Source organism: Sinocyclocheilus anshuiensis, unplaced genomic scaffold (assembly GCF_001515605.1).
Source record: "Sinocyclocheilus anshuiensis isolate Anshui unplaced genomic scaffold, SAMN03320099.WGS_v1.1 scaffold457, whole genome shotgun sequence".
Lineage (NCBI taxonomy): Eukaryota > Metazoa > Chordata > Actinopteri > Cypriniformes > Cyprinidae > Sinocyclocheilus > Sinocyclocheilus anshuiensis.
In genome coordinates, this window is record NW_015537939.1 from 3,867,799 (window position 1) to 3,886,809 (window position 19,011).

The 19,011-nt window shown below is 35.5% G+C and overlaps 1 protein-coding gene across 1 annotated transcript; it reads right to left on the reverse strand.

Moving 5' to 3' along the window:
• Positions 1-12,898: 12,898 nt before the first annotated feature.
• On the reverse strand, positions 12,899-15,066 carry LOC107662725 (caspase-7-like). Its single transcript, XM_016452809.1, has 6 exons — positions 14,892-15,066; positions 14,718-14,803; positions 13,861-13,995; positions 13,601-13,779; positions 13,388-13,511; positions 12,899-13,284 (listed from the first exon to the last, which is right to left on the reverse strand). The coding sequence occupies exons 1-6, from the start codon at positions 14,918-14,920 to the stop codon at positions 13,034-13,036; spliced, it is 804 nt and encodes a 267-aa protein (XP_016308295.1). The 5' UTR covers positions 14,921-15,066; the 3' UTR covers positions 12,899-13,033.
• Positions 15,067-19,011: the final 3,945 nt, after the last annotated feature.

The window sequence follows — 19,011 nt, forward strand, 5'->3', positions numbered from 1 at the left end:
CATACATTTTAGGTGCATTGAATTAATGAGTTTAAATGTCAAGTGGCACTGTTGTGGTTGTTTAACTCCAAAAAAAAAAAGCATTGTTAAGTTGAATACAGCAGCATAGGGTTCAGTGCTTAATGTGGTTACTTTCAAGAGAGACAACTGCATTCTAGTGTGTTTTGATAATGTAACAGTGTAAGGAAAATGTTGACCTGAGGGCACTCTAATGGTCTCCAATGAGCAGTAGGCCTACACTATTAAAAATAAAGGTTCTTCTTTGGTTTGGCATCAATGGTTCCACAAAGACCCTTTACCATCCATGGAACCTTTTCATTCCACAAAAGGTTATTTACAGTGGAAAAGGGTTCTTTAGATTATTAAAATGTTCTTCACACTAAGAAAAAAATGATTCTTTTAAGAACTGTTCACTGAAAGGTTCTTTGGGGAACCAAAACTGGTTCTTCTATGCCATCGCTGTGAAAACCCCCTTTTGGAACCTTTATATTTAATAGTATATATCAGCGTTGACATTTTCTGACTTCATTTTGTTTACTCCATTTATCTTACAACATTATTTATACGTTTGTAATGTTGCAGTGTAAACGCATTCATGCCATCTCTCAGCTTCATTAAACAGATGTGTACTAGATGTGTAAATACGTCTAAATGCCACTTCAGATGCAGCTCCTGTGTTTCCTCTGCAGTGGAAAGATGGATTTTGACAGTAACAATCTCAAAATAATTCATACATTATACATTAGAGTTGTGTAGGGTGGGGGTAAATTAAGCACAATCTGATGTTACGTCACAATCGTGTTGCATTGTGATACATGGAGCTGCCTGAAGTATACATACTGTATAGGCAGACTCGCTCCCTCATCAAAATCAAGGGGTCCACATAATTTCCCCTCATCCACTTTACAAAATAGAACACACTTCAAAATGGCTGCGTTTAGGGAAGTTTGAGGGTATGTGTCTAAAAGCGAAGTAGAATTGCAGTCATAGTTGTTGAGTGTTGTACACTTCTTATTGCGATGCATTAAGGGAATAATTGAGTGCACTTGATAATTTCTACTATGGTTTTGGAAACCAGTACAAATGGCTGTTCCGTCACATAGTGCACTAGGGTTTGGGATGATTTCGGAAAAAGCCACTGGCTGAATTGGTCTTACTTTAGGCTTAATTTGTAATCATAGGCTAGTGGTTATTGAAAGCAGGTGGTCATCATTGTCAGCTGTGGGTGAATTTCCATGACACTTGCTGTGTCTCAGCTGATCAATGACTTTTGTGAACATATTTTTGTTCTTGAAATATTCTTTTCTAGCCCATGTTTACATATGAACTGCTGATAATTATTTATTTATATATATATATATATATATATATGTTTTTTTTTTTATAGATAAAAAGAAAGACTATCTCATGAAGGTATACACGCTGAAAGAAGACAACATAATGTCATGTATGTAGCCTATAGATAATATATTTGCATATGGGGGCATCTGCATCTGTGTTGTCAATAGCTTTTGACATATTAGGGAAGTGTCCTGCGGTGTGACGTACTATACTTGTCAAAATCGTAATTTTAAAGAATACATATTATTATGCAGCTTTTTTGAGTTCATTTGAATAGTAAGTCACGAAGACAGCATATGTAATAAACTTAATGAAATATGAAGGGGTTTAAAAGGAAATAATAATCACTTACAGCAGCTTAAAAACAGATAAACAGATAAATGTTTTGTACTTTATACATTCAAGACCCCTAGAATGAAAACAAATGGTTCTATTGAAGAACTATACTTTTATGAAGTTTTTGAACTCATTTAAATTAATGAATTGATTCTTCTGTTCACATGATCAGTTCTATAATATTATATGACACTCAAACAAAGCATCACGGGTATATTTGTGAACTGGACATCCACTCAGAATATTTGCATATGTTTGCCTCTGCATTCATGGACTAACACATTCAGTGTTGTGGAAACTGCAGTCAGAACTACACTGTTCATCTTACAACACAGAGTCAGAAGATTTGATTATCAAAATTCAGGTACTACATTTTTTGGATTAATGACTAATGATTTGAATAATGACTAATGTCTGAAATATGTACTTTATGACAATGTGTAAATAGCAGAATTCTGACATTATGTTTTTAGTTGCTTTTCAGGAGTCATATTATAATGCTGATCACAGGTTGAATAGTCACCAAAATGAAACGATTTAAAGGAATAGATTCACTTGCTCACCAATTGGTCCTCTGCAGTGAATGGGTGCCGTCAGAATGAGAGTTCAAATAGCTGATAAAAACATCACAACAATTAATGTCTTGATATCAATTAATGTCATGTAAAGCAAAAAGCTGCATGTTTGTAATTCATGAAGGCAAATCCCTTAAGATGTTTCTAAGTTTGTACAACTGCGTCCAGCTCAAATACCTGTATGTGTCCTCTATCAATAATATTGCTTTCTTCATTGAAAAAGTCATCTCGTCTGAAACAGGAGAGAAATATCTACAGATCAAGCACTGTTTACAAGCAGAAAAAAAAGTCCAAAACAGTTCTAAACAAAAATGTCAGTGAATTTTGATGTGAGAGGACAACAGGGGATTGACTTTTTCACTGGAGGAAGCGTTATTATGGATTATGAACTTGTATTATGGCCAGAAGTGAGAACGGCTTGCTGATGGATTTGTTTCTTACAAACACACAGCTTTTTCACTTCACAAGATATTATGGATTCGAGTCCGTCATTACATGCATCTGTTGTACTTTATATGATTATATTCTCTCAGCAAAACTGCTGTAATGCTGCTTTTCACAACATTGGTTGAATCTGAACCAATCTCTGAACCAAAAGATTGATGAACATGTGAATCTCCTTGACGGTCCAAATGTATTTTTGTGCAGGTTCAAACACGATGAACATCTCAATGGAAACTACCACAACTCCGACATGTAACATCGCCATTATGCTAGGAAATAAATTGCTGCCGTATGATGTTGTATTACATGTCTTCCAATTCCTGCTCGGTCTTCCTACACACTCCTACATTTTGTGGATTATTGTCACAAGCAGAGGAACGGGAATTGCATCCGAATTCTTCACTCTGAACATCTCAGTTTGTGAGATCATTTTCTGTCTGCGCTCATTGACTACTGCGATGCTCAATACATTCCCATGGCTCTGGGGCATTGTGATGTTTTTGTCTGGATTCGTCATCACCGGTCGTTTCTTTCAGTGTTTGATCTGTGTTGAGCGTTACCTGGCAGTGGTTCATCCTGTAACCTTTCTGAAGTTCAAACCTCTCAGATATAGAGTTGCATGTTCCATTTTGATCTGGATGATGATTGCTTTCTACTGTGTATTTTCTCTGCTTACACATGCCTGTTTCGCTCACATTTTTACATACTTGTTCATACTACAGTTCTTACTCATTCTCGCCATAAACCTGTTCTGCTGTTTGGCTGTTCTCAGAGCTCTGAAGCAGTCAGGACCAGGAGAGAGAAGAAGAGAGAGAGAGGAGGAAAACCATGTGAAGAGAAGAGCATTTTATCTCATTCTAATAACTACTGTGATTTTACTAATCACATATGTTCCAAGTTTATTTGTGGCATTGCAACATATACTGCCAATACAGAGAATACCAGAACTGGATTCATTAAGTTCCACATGTTTCATGCTGCCTGGTTTTGTGCAACCTTTAATCTATATTCACAGGTTCGGCAAACTGCCCTTCTGTAGGTTTCGGTAGTTGCATAACCCTTTTAATTTATTACCATACTATTTTAAAAGCACTGCACAAAAAGTGGCTGGTGGGTAACAGATGTCACAACATGTCATGTTCACGGTTTGTCCTGTGTTCTGATTTCCATGATGTCAATCTTCTCTCGAATATATAAGTAGTATGAAAATGTTTGTGAACAGGTGTGAATTGACATATACAGATAGTAACACAAATGTGACCCTGGACCACAAAACCAGTCATAAGGGTCAATTTCTCTAAATTGAGATTTATACATCTTCTGAAAGCTGAATAAATAAGCTTTCCATTGATGTATGTTTCCATTGATGTTTGTTAAGATAGGACAATATTTGGCCGAGATACAGCTATTTGAAAATCTGGAATCTGAGGGTGCAAAAAAATCAAAATACTAAGAAAATCGCCTTTAAAGTTGTCCAAATTAAGTTCTTAGCAATGCATATTACTAATTAAAAATTAAGGTTTGATATATTTATGGTAGGAAATATCCTCATGGAACATGATCTTTACTTGGCATAAAAGAAAAATCGATAATTTTGACCCATACAATGTTTTTTTGGCTATTGCTAAAAATATACCCAAGCGACTTAAGACTGGTTTTGTGGTCCAGGGTCACAAATGTTATACTGAATAATATAACTATTTTATTCATTCTCAATTATTTGTCTATTTATTACGTATATAAAGACCTATAGTGTCCTGCTATTATCGTGTAAATAAGAAATACATGTATGTTTTAGATGCTTATTTAACCCCAAAAAATCGTATAAATAAAACTTTTCCTTATCTCATACTTTTTGTTTGTTTGTGGTTTTGCATATTCATTTTAATGACAATGCTATATACTTCTGTGCTTATATTTACTCAGTTTTAATGTCAAGAAAGACTATATTCACTAAAAACAAAATAATATGTCAAGTGGTTTTTTTTTTTTTCTTTGAGAAGAAACATTTGAAACTAGCATGAAAATTAAATTTAAAAAATGTAATTCAATTAAATGTGACATGCAGTGACATACGGCTCCCTGTAGGGTGTATCAAACAGCTACATATGAGACATTAATGTCATCAGACTTTCATCAGAGTACTTACTTGAAGTGCTTTTCCTTTTGGAATGAGTTGGGCAAAGTGATGATCACTTGAATGTCATTTATCCACAACTAGAGCCAATCAGGAATGGAGAAGGAACAAGAACTAGAACACATGAATACAGAGACAAGAGATACAATATGAAATCATTACCTTCCTCAAGTATTTTTAAATACGAATATGTGAGAATCTAGGAATCAGTGGTTAACTAATGATGAAGTATTTTCTACGTTAACACTCATAAATCACCGAATGCATATTAAAATTTGCATAGAATAATAAAACTGACATACAACATATCCAGCGTTGTAGATTCTGAGTGAGAACTGCACTGATCACTGATGCTCTGAAGACAGCTGTACATTTCTGTTGAGAGAGTGGAGAGATTTGACTTTTAATATTTCGGTAACCAATTATTTTTCTTCAAAATGTTATTTTTATAGTCATATCATTTACAAATAAAACATAATATAACTAGACTGTGAAATCTAAATGGTCAGTTTACATATCTTAAAATGATAAAATGCTAAATCTAGAAATGTATGTGTGAATATTATATAATATAATGTAATATAATATAAAACAATACTTTAATACATTCTAATTAATGAAAACAATATCAGATGCTGTGTCATGATAGCTGTTTACAACATTTGTTTTTGTCATTTTCATGCTAAATCAAAAATATGATAAATTTGTTGTTTTATATTGTAGCTTGATATTTTGTTTTCTGTCTGATTCTATTCCTTATTTTTGTTCAGGTGAAATCAAACACAGTTGTATGATGAACATCTCAAATGAAACTGCCATATCTCCAACAAATGAAGCATGTAGCATAACCTACTTGTCCAGATATTATAACAATGCACCATATTATGTAGTACTACATGTTATAAATACCCTGTTTGGTCTTCCTACACACTCCTATATTCTGTGGCTTATTGTCAAAGGGACAGGAAGAGGAATTGCATCTGAATTCTTCACTCTGAACATCTCTGTCTGTGAGATTATGTTATGTCTGCGCTCATTCAGTTCTGTGCTTGCCAATGTATTTCCAAAGCTTTGGTACGTTAGAATGTTTTTGTCAGGATTTATTGCCACTGCCCGTTTCTTTCAGTGTCTGATCAGTGTTGAGCGTTACCTGGCATTGGTTCATCCTGTAACCTTTCTGAAGTTCAAACATCTCAGATACAAAGCTGCATGCTCTATTGTTACCTGGATAATGATCATTATATGTAATGTGTTTTCAATGGAACTTGTTCATCCGTGTAATGTACGTCTTTTTAAATGCATGTACCTGGTACACTTCATAATCTTCCTCGCCATAAACCTGTTCTGCTGTCAAGCTGTTCTCAGAGCTCTGAAGAAGCCTGGACCTGGAGAGAGAGGGAGAGAGAGAGATGAAGAAAATCACATTAAGAGAAGAGCATTTCTAATCATTCTAATAACTACTGTGACTTTAGTAATCACTTATGTCCACAGTTCAATCACAGCATTACAATATATTCTATCAATACCTGCTATCCCTGAACTAGAATCACTGAGTCTTACATGTTTCTTTCTGCCTGGTTTTGTGCAACCTCTTCTCTTCATTCACAGGGTTGGCAAACTTCCTTTCTGTAGGTCTTCATAGCTGATCTAACTAAATTTTTGAAGAATTAAAGAATTACATAACATGTTCATTGTTTGTGTACTCCAATGAAAACAATTGCCCTGTGCTCTGATTTCCATACAGCTGCCATGAAGATGTCAATCTTCTCTGTATGATATTCATTAATACATCTTATGAAAATGTGTTGGTGTGTAAATGTCTGTATATGTTGTTCATTTAAATGGTATTGTAAGAGCCATCACATCATATTTATAAATAAAAGTTACTCTATAATCTGAAATATTACTGATGTTATTAAATATGTTTGCGAAATTAGTTTAATTGTATATCAGTACCGCTGCTGAACATTACATCGTCCACAAAAATTATGTATTGCTGTCCTATGTAAAGCATTAGCTCATGCAATAAAGCACGGTGCAAGCAATGCCAAATTTGCATAGAATAATAAAACTGACATACAACATATCCAGCGCTGTAGATTCTGAGTGAGAACTGCACTGATCGCCGATGCACTGAAGACAACTGTAAATTTCTGTTGAGAGAGTGGAGAGATTTGACTATTAATATTACGGTAACCAATTATCTTTCTTCATTTTTTTTTTTTCTTTAGAATCACAACATTTACAAATAAAATATGATTTGATAAAATTGTGAGATCAGATTACATATCTTAATACGTTATTATATGCTGAATTTGCTAGAAGTGTGTATGTGTATACAGCATAATATACATTATGTATAACATTATTAGACTAATATTTAACCAATACATTCTAATTAATGAAACCTTAATATCAGATGCTGGGTCAAGATAGGTGTTTACAACATCTTTTTTCATTAAATTAAAAGTTTGATTAATCATTTGTTTTACATTGTAGATTTATATTTTGTTTTCTGCAGATTAAAGGCTGATGCCATTCCTTATTTTTGTTCAGGTGACTGTAAAGACAGTTGTATGATGAACATCTCAAATGAAACTGCTGCACGTCCAACAAATGAAGCATGTAACATAATCAATTTGTCCAGATATTATAATGCACCATATGATCTTGTACTACATACCATCAGTATCCTGTTTGGTCTTCCTACACACTCTTATATTCTGTGGCTTATTGTCAAAGGGACAGGAAAGGGAATTGCATCTGAATTCTTCACTCTAAATATCTCTATCTGTGAGATTATATTATATCTGCGTTCATTCAGTTCTGTGCTTGGCAATGTATATCCAAAGCTCTGGAGCATTATGATGTTTTTGTCAGGATTTGTCACCACTGCCCGTTTCTTTCAGTGTCTGATCAGTGTTGAGCGTTACCTGGCAGTGGTTCATCCTGTAACCTTTCTGAAGTACAAACATCTCAGATACAAAGTTGCATGCTCTGTTGTTACCTGGATAATGATTATTGCATGTTGTGTGTTTTCTCTGCAATTTGTAAACCCGTGTTTTATGCGCCTTTTTAAATGCCTGTACATGGGACACTTCATAGTTTTCCTCGCCATAAACCTGTTCTGCTGTTTGGCTGTTCTCAGAGCTCTGAAGAAGCCCGGACCTGGAGACGGAGGAAGACACAGAGATAAAGAAAACCACCTAAAAAGGAAAGCATTTTACCTCATTCTAATAACTACTGTGACATTAGTAATCGCTTATGTCCCCAGTTCAATCACAGCATTACAATATATTCTATCAATACCTGCAAGCCGTGTGCTAGAATCACTGAGTCTTACATGTTTCTTTCTGGCTGGTTTTGTGCAACCTCTTCTCTTCATTCACAGAGTTGGCAAACTGCCTTTCTGTAGGTCTCCATAGCTGATCTAACCCTTTCCATTGATAACTCATATTTTAAAGAAATAAAGAATTACATAGCATGTTGATTGTGTGTGTATCTGAATAAAAACAATTGCCCTTTGCTCTGATTTTCATAAAACTGCCATGTCAGTCTTCTCTGTATGATATTAATCTCTAGCCTCTTATGAAAATGTGTTGATATGATGTGTCATAGTTTGTGTAGGATATTTTTAAATGTATGAGTCATTGCATCATAAATAAAAGTTAAGGCCCATTCACACCAAAAACAGTAACTATAACAATAACGATATAGACACCGCAGTTCATTTGTCAAAATCTTTTCTGCTTGATTACTTAGCAAACACTGCGTGCCATTGCCAAGGGGTCTGAGGAAAATTTAAAATGAGGAAAAAAAATAAAGTTAACATTTACATTCTGCTTTCAAAAGAACACTTGCGATTATTCACAATCCTAGACTAACATGGATTCTGCATTTGAAACATTTGAAAACCACTGCTTTAAGATGAAAAAATGCATGAATAATAATGGACGAAATTAATATTTAGTTGTAAACAAATCCGCAAAAAAAAAAAAAAACTATCTTTATAAAGATCAACACCTGCAGGTTCAGTTTGGAAAATTGGAAAGATTTTTTAACCAAAGTTTTAAAATGTATGTCTTGTTTTATGTCATAATGATATATTATGTAACATGTTGACATTTTTTGTATTTTAGCATGTGGTAATTTATATAGAATAGGTCTCATTTTACTCTTTAGTAACGGCAATATACTTTAATGTAAACAAAGAACCTCAAAGAAAATTTAAAATAAATTGTATTTAAAAAAATAAAAATACATAATGTTAATAAATGATAATAATAATAATAATAATAAAGTTTGAGAGAAAATAAATACGTAACACTTTTGCTCTTTTCATTTAAATCAAATAGAACTGCAAAAGAGTGATGGATGGGTAATGATTGTTAAATTAATTGTTTGTTTTTCCCAATAAAAACAATTACCTGGTACTTCATTTGTTTTCCATTCCAGATGGTATGTATGAAAATGTATCGGTGTGCATTTGTCCAAAAAAAAAAAAAAACTGAAACACTGGCACTGGAAAGAGCCAATGGGACAAATCACCAAATTGCCTACTCGTATCTATTTGGCGTGACACGCTTTTCAATTTCTCTGAAGCTCTGAACACATCCCAACTAAATACTACACCAACATCACAACACAAAACAGATTACCGGTATTACAAATCTAATCTAAGGATTTTTTTTCCATCAGTAATAGTCTCAACTGGTTTAATTAGTCTTCTCGGTAGGGCTTGTCTAAATCCTGAAGCCTGTGTAATTAAATCCCATCCCGCTGTTCTTCCACACAGCTCTGGAGAACATGAAGACGCGCCAGCGGTGAGACGTGCGACGTGAGCGGACGGTGAGTGTCCCCAATAGGTTCCGAGACCTAAATTCTGTACACGTTTTCAGTTTAACCCTCAATCTGTCCTTGGGGTCAATGTGACCCCAATCAACTTTTCCTTAGTTAAAAAAAATGGTTCCCTTCATCTCAGCGGAATAAGATTTTGTGACTTTTCTACATTATCTATCTATATTCACATTAAAAAATGGGATGGATTCGGTTGTTCTGAAGGTATGTAAAAAAAAAATGTTTACAAATCTTGTCTTTGGGGTCAATATGACCCCACATTGAAATGAATGGGAAATGCGAAAAAAAATCGATATATTTTTTTCATTTGTCAAAAAAAACCAACCAATAAATCCGGCATAAACCTGAAGGTTTTCACACTGAAATGAAGGCCTGGTACTAGAGTAGAAAAGACATGCTCACACACACACACACACACACAAACAAACAAACAGAGAGCATTTGTATAGAATTTGGCAAATAAAATCAGCCACAAATGCAGAACAAATATATAAAGAGGTGAGACCTAATGCACACACGCACACACACACACATACCACACAGACACACACACACACACACACTCTCTCTCTCTCTCACACTGCGCGTACAACAGCGCATGCGTGAGGTGAATGTTGAGACAGAGTGCAAGTCAAGTAGGTGGTACTGCACATGTGTCGTGAGCACGCCCGTGCACGCGGCTGTGCGCGGGACGGAACGGAGCGCGGAAAGTGAAGTATACCCGGGCCTTAAGAGTGTGATGTTTTAATGTGCTGTTAAAGTGAAACAACAATAATCTGGGGCCATCGCCGATCTTTGACAGCTAAGGGGTTAAGGTCTCAGGTGGTAACCACTTATAATGACCCTGTTTTTGCTGATGACATACAAATTTATGTCCTCATTTGTCACAAAAACGCGCGCACACACACACAGGTATGACTGCCACAGAAAGCATTTGTATAGAATTTGGCAAATATAATCAGCCCTAAATGCAGAACAAAAATATAAAGTGGCGAGACCTAATGCACGCACACACACTCTTACACACTCTCTCTCTCTCTCTCTCTCTCTCTCTCTCTCTCTCTCTATCACACACACATACACACACACAGGTATGATTGCCACAGAATGTGATTGTACATTTTTTTATTGTTATTTGATGTTCACTCTTCACTCCTGTTGATTTCTGCATATTGCTGTTGGCTTTATTTACATATTATTTATTTAATTTCTTCTACATTCTAAAGTTAATTATTGTTTTTTTACACTTGGTTCATTACCATAAAATCAATAATATGCAACTACAAACTGACTCTAAGTCTTGTCCTTTAGGTGTGTCTTATGTGGCATTTTTCTGTCAAATTTCTGTGGTATTTTTGTAAAAACAGACATTTCAAAATGCATCAAAAACTACAAAAAAAGTCTACTGTTTGAAATAATATTTATTTTAAATGTCTTTTCTAATGTTTATATACATAAATTCACAAAATGTATCACAAAAGTTGTGATGAGAGCAGTTGGCCACATCCAGTAAAATGAATGGCTCTCTATGGCCCTCTGCTGGTCAAAACAATTTATTTCCTAAACTGTAATAAGTTTAGGTTTATCTCTAACCGACAGATGGCAGAATTCTACAACTAACACCTAGATCATCAATATCCAGAAACAACTTAAATTAAATTTAAATCATCATTTAAGTGATTTTTTCATAAAAAAAAAAATTATATTTCACATGCAAGCTAATGGTGTAGTTGCGGAATTCTGTGGTAAATATGAACAAAAGTACTTCATATCTCCCAAAACACAGCATTAATGTATAGACGAGATGTAAACAAAAATGAAAATCAAAAATGATATATTATTTGTATGATTCAAAATGTATATATTTTTTACAATTGCTCTTTCAATTTTGGGGTCATATTGACCCCAAAGACCATAAGTGTAAACATTAAACGAGGACCATTTGAGGGTTAAGTCATGTGAATGAAACTACAGCTGTTTGTAAAAACCCGCGCACATGTGTGTCAATTAATTAGAGCGCAAGAAATTAGATCAGGAACTATGCGATCTAAATAAAACAGTCCTTTACATGTACTGGGAAAAATAAGTTACTTTTTTCTATCTTTGACCAACTAACAATTGTTTTTGTTTTTCCGCATATAGTGAAGATGAACACCTCCTGCTGTGAGATCGCCTCCACAGATGGATCAGATTATTTCGATGACTTCAATAACACTGCACTGGACATTTATTTTCACGAATACTCAGTATATGCCATAAGCATACTGTTGGGTTTTCCTACTAACTTCTTTGTGATATGGCTTATGGTAAGAGGAACAGGGAATGGACTTGCAGCAGAGTTCTTCAGTCTGAACATCTCTGTCTCTGAGATCATCCTCTGTTTGCACTCTCATTTGTCTTCTCAAGTATACATTTGAAATTTCCTCCATAGTGTGGTCTATTCTTACAGGAGTAATCATGACTGGTCGTCCTTTGTTTCAGTGTCTGATCTGTGTTGAGCGTTACCTGGCAGTGGTTCATCCTGTAACCTTTCTGAAGTACAAACCTCTCAGATATAGAGTGATCTGCTCTGTTATTGCCTGGGTGGCATCTTTTGGTGCCTTTGTAGTTCATTTTATAAGCTGGTGGTTTTTCTTGATGGATTTTTACTTGTATTACATGCTGGCACAGCAGATCCTCTTGCTCTCCAGCCAGTTGTTTTGTCTTGTGGCTGTTCTCAGAGCTCTGAAGCAGTCAGGACCAGGAGAGAGAGGGAGAGAGAGAGAGGAGGAAAACTACCTTTCATCAAGTGTAAATAGTTTAACTTTATTTGAGCCCTAGTCGATAGCGGTCTTCCACTTTCCAACTAAAAGATATATGAGTGTTTCTTTAGTACGGACACTGTTCTGTCAGAGCTCGATTTTGATTAAAGCTAGTAGAAACTTAACATAAAACTTTATTATTCATTTTTACCATGCTTTTATAATGTTCAAATTAACGGCCTTTTAGGTATAGATTTTGTTGAATCTTTAACTGTATATAATTATATTTTTAAAACTATGATATGAATAATCTAAACAAAGAGTGAAACAAACATTGACATGATCTTCATAGTTAGATGAGCTGCAAGACTTACCTATATTGTGAATAATTTTATCTTTTGGTTTGAACATTTTATTAGAAATAAAAAGAGAAAATAATCAAATGGATGAAGTACCTGCAGTATTGATCTGACAGTTTTGTACATCAATTGATTAACCCATGTATCTTACAGAACACTGAATGAAAAGTATTTGCATATAAGAGCTAACATATCAATACATTTCTGCCTCGCAAACCTTATCACTGACTTGCTGCCAGTCATTTAAAAATAAAATGTATTTTTCTTCTCTGGCACGTGAAGGTAAAAATCCTTGGTCAGTCTGGAGGCAAAGCACGGCATTTGTCTCTTTCTATGTGTATCCGGGTCTGTGGTGTAAGACTGGAAGTGATTGGCCACACGATGGTTTACTCTTGTCAGAATCTGAATAATCTCTAGATGACAGTCCTTCAACATCTCGCAAAGTTCATGGATAAATACAGAGCCTTTTTCTGGATTTCTCCAAGAGTAGTACCCTGTTGAGAAATAAATGTGTTTTTAAATACACGAGTGCATGTGGAGAGGGTATACAAATCAATAAATCCACCTATGCTGCAACTATGTCAGTGCAATGCAAACCTTCCACTGTGGAATAACAGCAGAGGAAATCTGCCTCGGGAACGTCAGATATCCCAGAAAATTCCCCTGGTGCTTCTACACTGTCTGCCTCAACACCAGGGTCATATTCCAGCCCCCTGCAGGCCTGAATATGTAATCAAAACAACCACAAATAGTCAAACAATAGACAAAATGTTATGGAAATGCTCCATGCTTTTTGCAGGTGACAGCTACCTGTAGGAAGAAGAGTTTTGGCTTGTCCCGAAGACTAGGGCAGAGGTCAGAGGTCATGAGAGAGGTCAGAGTTTTGACAGGCATCCAGCGCTCATCCGATCCAAGGATTGTTCCTTCCTCTCCATGGCTCATCAGTACACACACAAAGCAGGAATTGTCTGTGTGGTTCTCCTTAGATACTGAGGCACAAACACCATGTTTATAAGTTCCTACAGGCACAATAACACATCCAGAATACTGGAAATGACATCATACTGTACCTTTCCTCAGTGCACCAACCATTTCATTAGCTGACAGGTTCTTCTCCACCTGTAGATGAAAACCCAGGGACTTGAACGCGTTCGACAGGAAGTTTTCATCTACTGAACAGCCCTTTCTACACAAATGTGGTGAGCCTGGAAAAAAAAGAGAAGCAACTAGGGAATGGATATGTAAGGAGTTGATCATTTCTGGTTTTGGTTCCAATTCCACTTAACAATTCCATTGATGGTCCAATAGAACTATTGAGGAAGTTGAAAATACTGAAAAGAATGGCTTTCAATTCAATTAATGATTCAAATGTTAATATAATGACTGACAGAATCAGTGAGTGCACGATTCATTAGACTGATTTAAACCCAATAACTGATTTGAGTGTTTTTTTTTCTTTTGACTGAAAAACAATCATTTAACCATTTCGACTCATCGCTACTTATTCATTTCAAGTAACCAAGTAAAAGTGGATGTAATGCTACAGTCAGACATTCATTATCACAAAATAAACCCTGACAGCGTGATCAGGAAAATACTAGAGGGTTATTTTTCAGGAACGGATACTAGGAGGAATGCCACAAAACAAGACTTGTCTTACATGATAAAAATCACATGAATAAGAACTCAAGACTGTAAGCAGATGTGGTATAAGAGCTCAAAACAGAAAAGCTGGAGTCAGCAAGAATCAAGGTTAGGGTTAACACTTAGCGAAGTTAAAATTCAGAATAGAGTTACAGTAGCATTAGGTTCAATATTAGAGTTATTTTAGCCATTCAAAAGGGTAGATATGTAGCAAAGAACAGTTCCAAATACTGGAAGCAGGTCAGAGACAACTTCAACCTGGCTAATACAGGCTAATACTCACAGAAGTGCTCATTACTGATGATTAGACATTTGCCCATGTTTTTATGCTTCTTATAAGGCTCAAACGCACAGGGCATCTTGATAGCACTGTGAACACAACATGACAGTTAAATCACCTTAACAGAAGTTGAGAAATGTATTTAAGCATGAAGCTTGACTTCAGCCGGGGTCTTACCTGTGATCTTCAGAACCTTGTGAACTCATCCTGAGACTTGATTCGCACCACAGAGTCTTGCGCAAGAAAGTCAAGCTTCTTACTATTTTATTTCTCTCATTCTAAATTTCCCTCTCCTTTTGCTTTCATTTTACTGTGAAGGATTTTAAAGTCCTCTACCTCACGGAGGCGTTACTACCGGCGGCAGAGCAGGCGGAGCAGGATCCGTAACTTTATATGGTTTTCACATTCGCACTCAATCTGTTATTAAATGACATGGAAAAGTGCATACACTGTATTTCAATTCAGTATATTTAATTGTTTTCACCCTATGTGTCTCATTTATGGTGGCACGTTGATGTTACATTTTTTGCATATTCAAATTTCGCTTGACAAACAGGAGGGTTTTATCCACCTCCTTTTTCCAAGAGGGTCTAGCTGCAGCCTTGCACTTGCACTCTCAGACTTGCATTCTCAGGCTTGCACTCTCAGACACTTGCGCTTCCGCTAGGCGACGTCACTTGCAGTCTTTTATTTTTTTATTTTGTTCTATTTATTGATTACTTTTTGTTTGAATCGCTCAACATTTTACAACAGTAGCCAGGTGGTGAAGACAAGAAAAAAGAAACTAAATTACAATGTAGAATGCAAGTGCGAGGCTGCAGCCAGACCCTTCTCCCTTTTTCTTCTTATATGGCGCTATGAGGAAACCAACTGCGCGTGTCGCAATTTGAACTGAGACAAGAGAGTCCAGTGTACAGTGTCTGTGAGTCATCAGTTAAATTTAGTCATCATGTTCCTCAAATAATTGCTGTTTTGTGGTCTCGGAAGACTGGAAATAGAGAAAATTGAACGTATGAACTATAGTAGCTACTTTCTGGATCTTAACAGCAGTGACATAACTAACGTCAGTTGCTTTGTGGCTCTTGGACGTGAATCATCTAAATCCAGCTCTGTCATTAGATTCATAGTTTGATTAAATGTCTAAAGTTACAGTTTTACAACCTCACTTCATCAGCTGCTTTATATTTATAGATTATCAATCCCATCAATTATTTACAATGGCCTACAGTTAATCTAAAACATACCAAAATGACTAATTTCGAACAATGCATCAAACTGTTTTCATTTTCTAAATTAAATGTAAATTGTCTGTGACTCAAATGTCACTTCCGATCTTTTAAAGATCATGGGTTATTACAACTAGGCTACCTATATTATATAGCAATATTATGCTTCATTAATTATTAGGCTATACAACTGTAGGCCTATATTTAGGAGACAATCTTATGACTATAAACATGACTATAAACTATAAACATTTTTATGACATCATATTCACACACTGTACAGTTTCAAAAAGCTTTATAAGTTATACACAATTACTGTGATGTTCTAAAACTTACATCAAAACAGAATATTGCTGTATACTTCCCTCTGCTGGGAATTTACGGTAACTTCTCCAAAGGCCACTATTCTGAAGAAAGGAAACAAATTATGCAGATATATATTGATACATTGACCATATAGTCACTTTAATGTCTTTTATATTTATCTCAACGTGACACTATAAACATATTACTTGTAAGCACACAAAATAGATTGTAATGATTGTTAATGATTTTAATCTTGAAATCATGAGTGTTCCTTAATTCATTCCAAATATAACTTGCTGTAGGAAAACAACATGCTCTGTAATTACTACACTGCATTAAAAAATATATATACATTAATACTGTATAGATGTAATCTGTATAAAGAGTTTCATGTCATTACATGTGACAGTGGTGGTCTGTGAGCTGTCAAAAAGATTTGCGACTCATAATCCAATCACACTCATTGTTCTGTACTAAGCCTTGCTTGTGGTTACAAGAGTGGTGTGCAATGCATGTGCTGTTGTAATGCAGACAGCTACAGATTACTGTTTATTAGTGCACTTAGGGTTACGTCTTGGGGGGTCTTACAGCAATGAGGGTGCACTCTTTTGTTCCAGCCATATGTGCCGGTTTTGAAGTCCCAATGGTCGTTTAGAGGTTGTTGATTAGTTTTCTGGTGGTGAATGTAACTCATTGTAATTTCAGTGCATCTTAATCTTATTACAGTTCCATATGGAGACGCATATCCTGAGCTCATCATGAGTATCCCAAATTAAACAAATTAATTGCATTTTTCTGTTTAGGTTACTGCATCATTTACATAGGGTGTCAACTTAACAAACACATCAGCAAACATCTCTAAATAGCGATGAAGCATGGAAAATATTATATCACAGAATGTTAAATGTCTTTTTTTTTTTTATTATATAGGTAACATTAATTTTTCTGACATATGTTTGACTTGTAGTACATATATGTTGACAAAAACCCCAATGTAAACATTACACAGCCAGACTCAATGACAAAGCATGATGCAACAAGCTACAATCCTGTTTTCTCAAACCTGCCTAACATAAAGATCCAATTTGCTGAGCCACTTAAATGCCCACATCCAGTATAGCTGGTAACCTATCAGATACTTGACCATTTTATCCACTTAAATCAGCACACATCAGGATTACATCATCCACCAGTTCACTTTATATTTGGGGAACCAAAGACGTTGTTACATTTCATTTTGTTGAAAAACTGTATTTTGGGCTTTTGCCACTTTTATCAACTGTACTGCTAAAAAATGACAGGAAACAATGGGGAGACGGGTGGTGATCAAGGAATGATTTGATCTCGGGTCACGTACGGTCGTACACAGTCCGCGAGATCACGTCGCCAACACTAATGGTTTTAGATTTAAAATGTACTCAAATGTATCTACAGTTCTAACACGATTTAGGCTTTAGAGCTGAAAGCCATGCTGTAAAGATCAGAATGCTGTAGATAAACGCAGGTATCTCATTAGTATCTCACAAGTATAGCACTGGATATCAATGGGAACACAGTGGTTTGGATACAAGGATAGCCATACAGTCCAAGAACCACTAAAGCACATCTTAGAGTATTGAGTTAAAGTAATCATTCTGGCAAAAATAAACGCTCTGTCATCATTAACTCACCTCATGTCCTTCCAAACTTGTAAGACTTACTTTTTTCCATTCATAAGTCTTTCTTCCATTCTTCCATATAATGGGGACTCCAAAGAGGACAAAACAACAATATATCATAAAATATTCATATAAAATGTGTTCTTTTGTACAAGTTTTAAGATATCATAAGTGTAGAGTATATTAAAGAGTCAGAGTTGAGATGCTAAATCAGTATGAGACTAAATGTGTTTGCATTGGCACCGTTTAACTTTTATTAGTTGTCTTGACAATCTTCTCGTAGCACAGAGATTATGTTGTAAGCTTGTAAAGCTACATTTAGGCTTTGTAAATGACAGCTTTAAGACATGCTAGATGTACGTGAATGAATGTGAGAAACTTCTGTTCATATCTCAAGGCCAGAATTGACACACTGTCACAAGCTCGAAAGTCAGCATCCGGTCAAATGTGCACAAACATTTAGAGATAGGACACTTCATGCTATTCCTGGATCTGAGAACAAAACAGTCTGAAAATTTCCTCTGATAAACAAAATGTGTGATGAGTCAGAAATACATGAAATGGGAGTGCTTTTTGTAATCGGTAAATGTTGTAGGATGAACCTTCCAAGAGCTTGTGCAGACACACTCATACATTTAGATCACATTACATGAAAATAAGCATTTTATTTAGTACCATATTTATTTAGTAGGCATTACATTAGGGTCATTATTTTTATATTGTGAAAATGATTAACTGTGCATTATGTTCACGTATTTAATGATTGCTTTATTTTAAATGACTGCACTGAATTTTTCAAAACTAACACTTAACATGAGAAGCTTTTGTTTCAAAACCTTAAAAAAATTCTCAGCACACACCAATAACATCTTACATCACAGTGACTGGCAGTAACACAACAGGAGTAACAACAGAAAATGAACCCAAACAACACCATGCTAATATTTGGGCTTTCTCTGTGTCTGTCTGTCTGTGTGTGTGTGTGTGGGTGTGTGTGTGTGTGTCTGTGTGTGAGTGTGTGTCTGTGTCTGTGTCTGTGTGTGTGTGTGTGTGTTTTATGAGGACACAAATGTGTATAATGACATGGGTACTACAACGTAAACATGG

What these genes read in the sequence shown, in the direction of transcription:
- LOC107662725 (XM_016452809.1), bottom strand. Translation starts at nt 14,920, where the DNA reads ATGAGTTCACAAGGTTCTGAAGATCACAG. An exon ending in CAAGGTTCTGAAGATCACAG is followed by an intron (nt 14,804 to 14,891) that starts GTAAGACCCCGG and finishes TTGTGTTCACAG; the next exon opens with TGCTATCAAGATGCCCTGTG. An exon ending in CAAAACTCTTCTTCCTACAG is followed by an intron (nt 13,512 to 13,600) that starts GTAGCTGTCACC and finishes TTACATATTCAG; the next exon opens with GCCTGCAGGGGGCTGGAATA.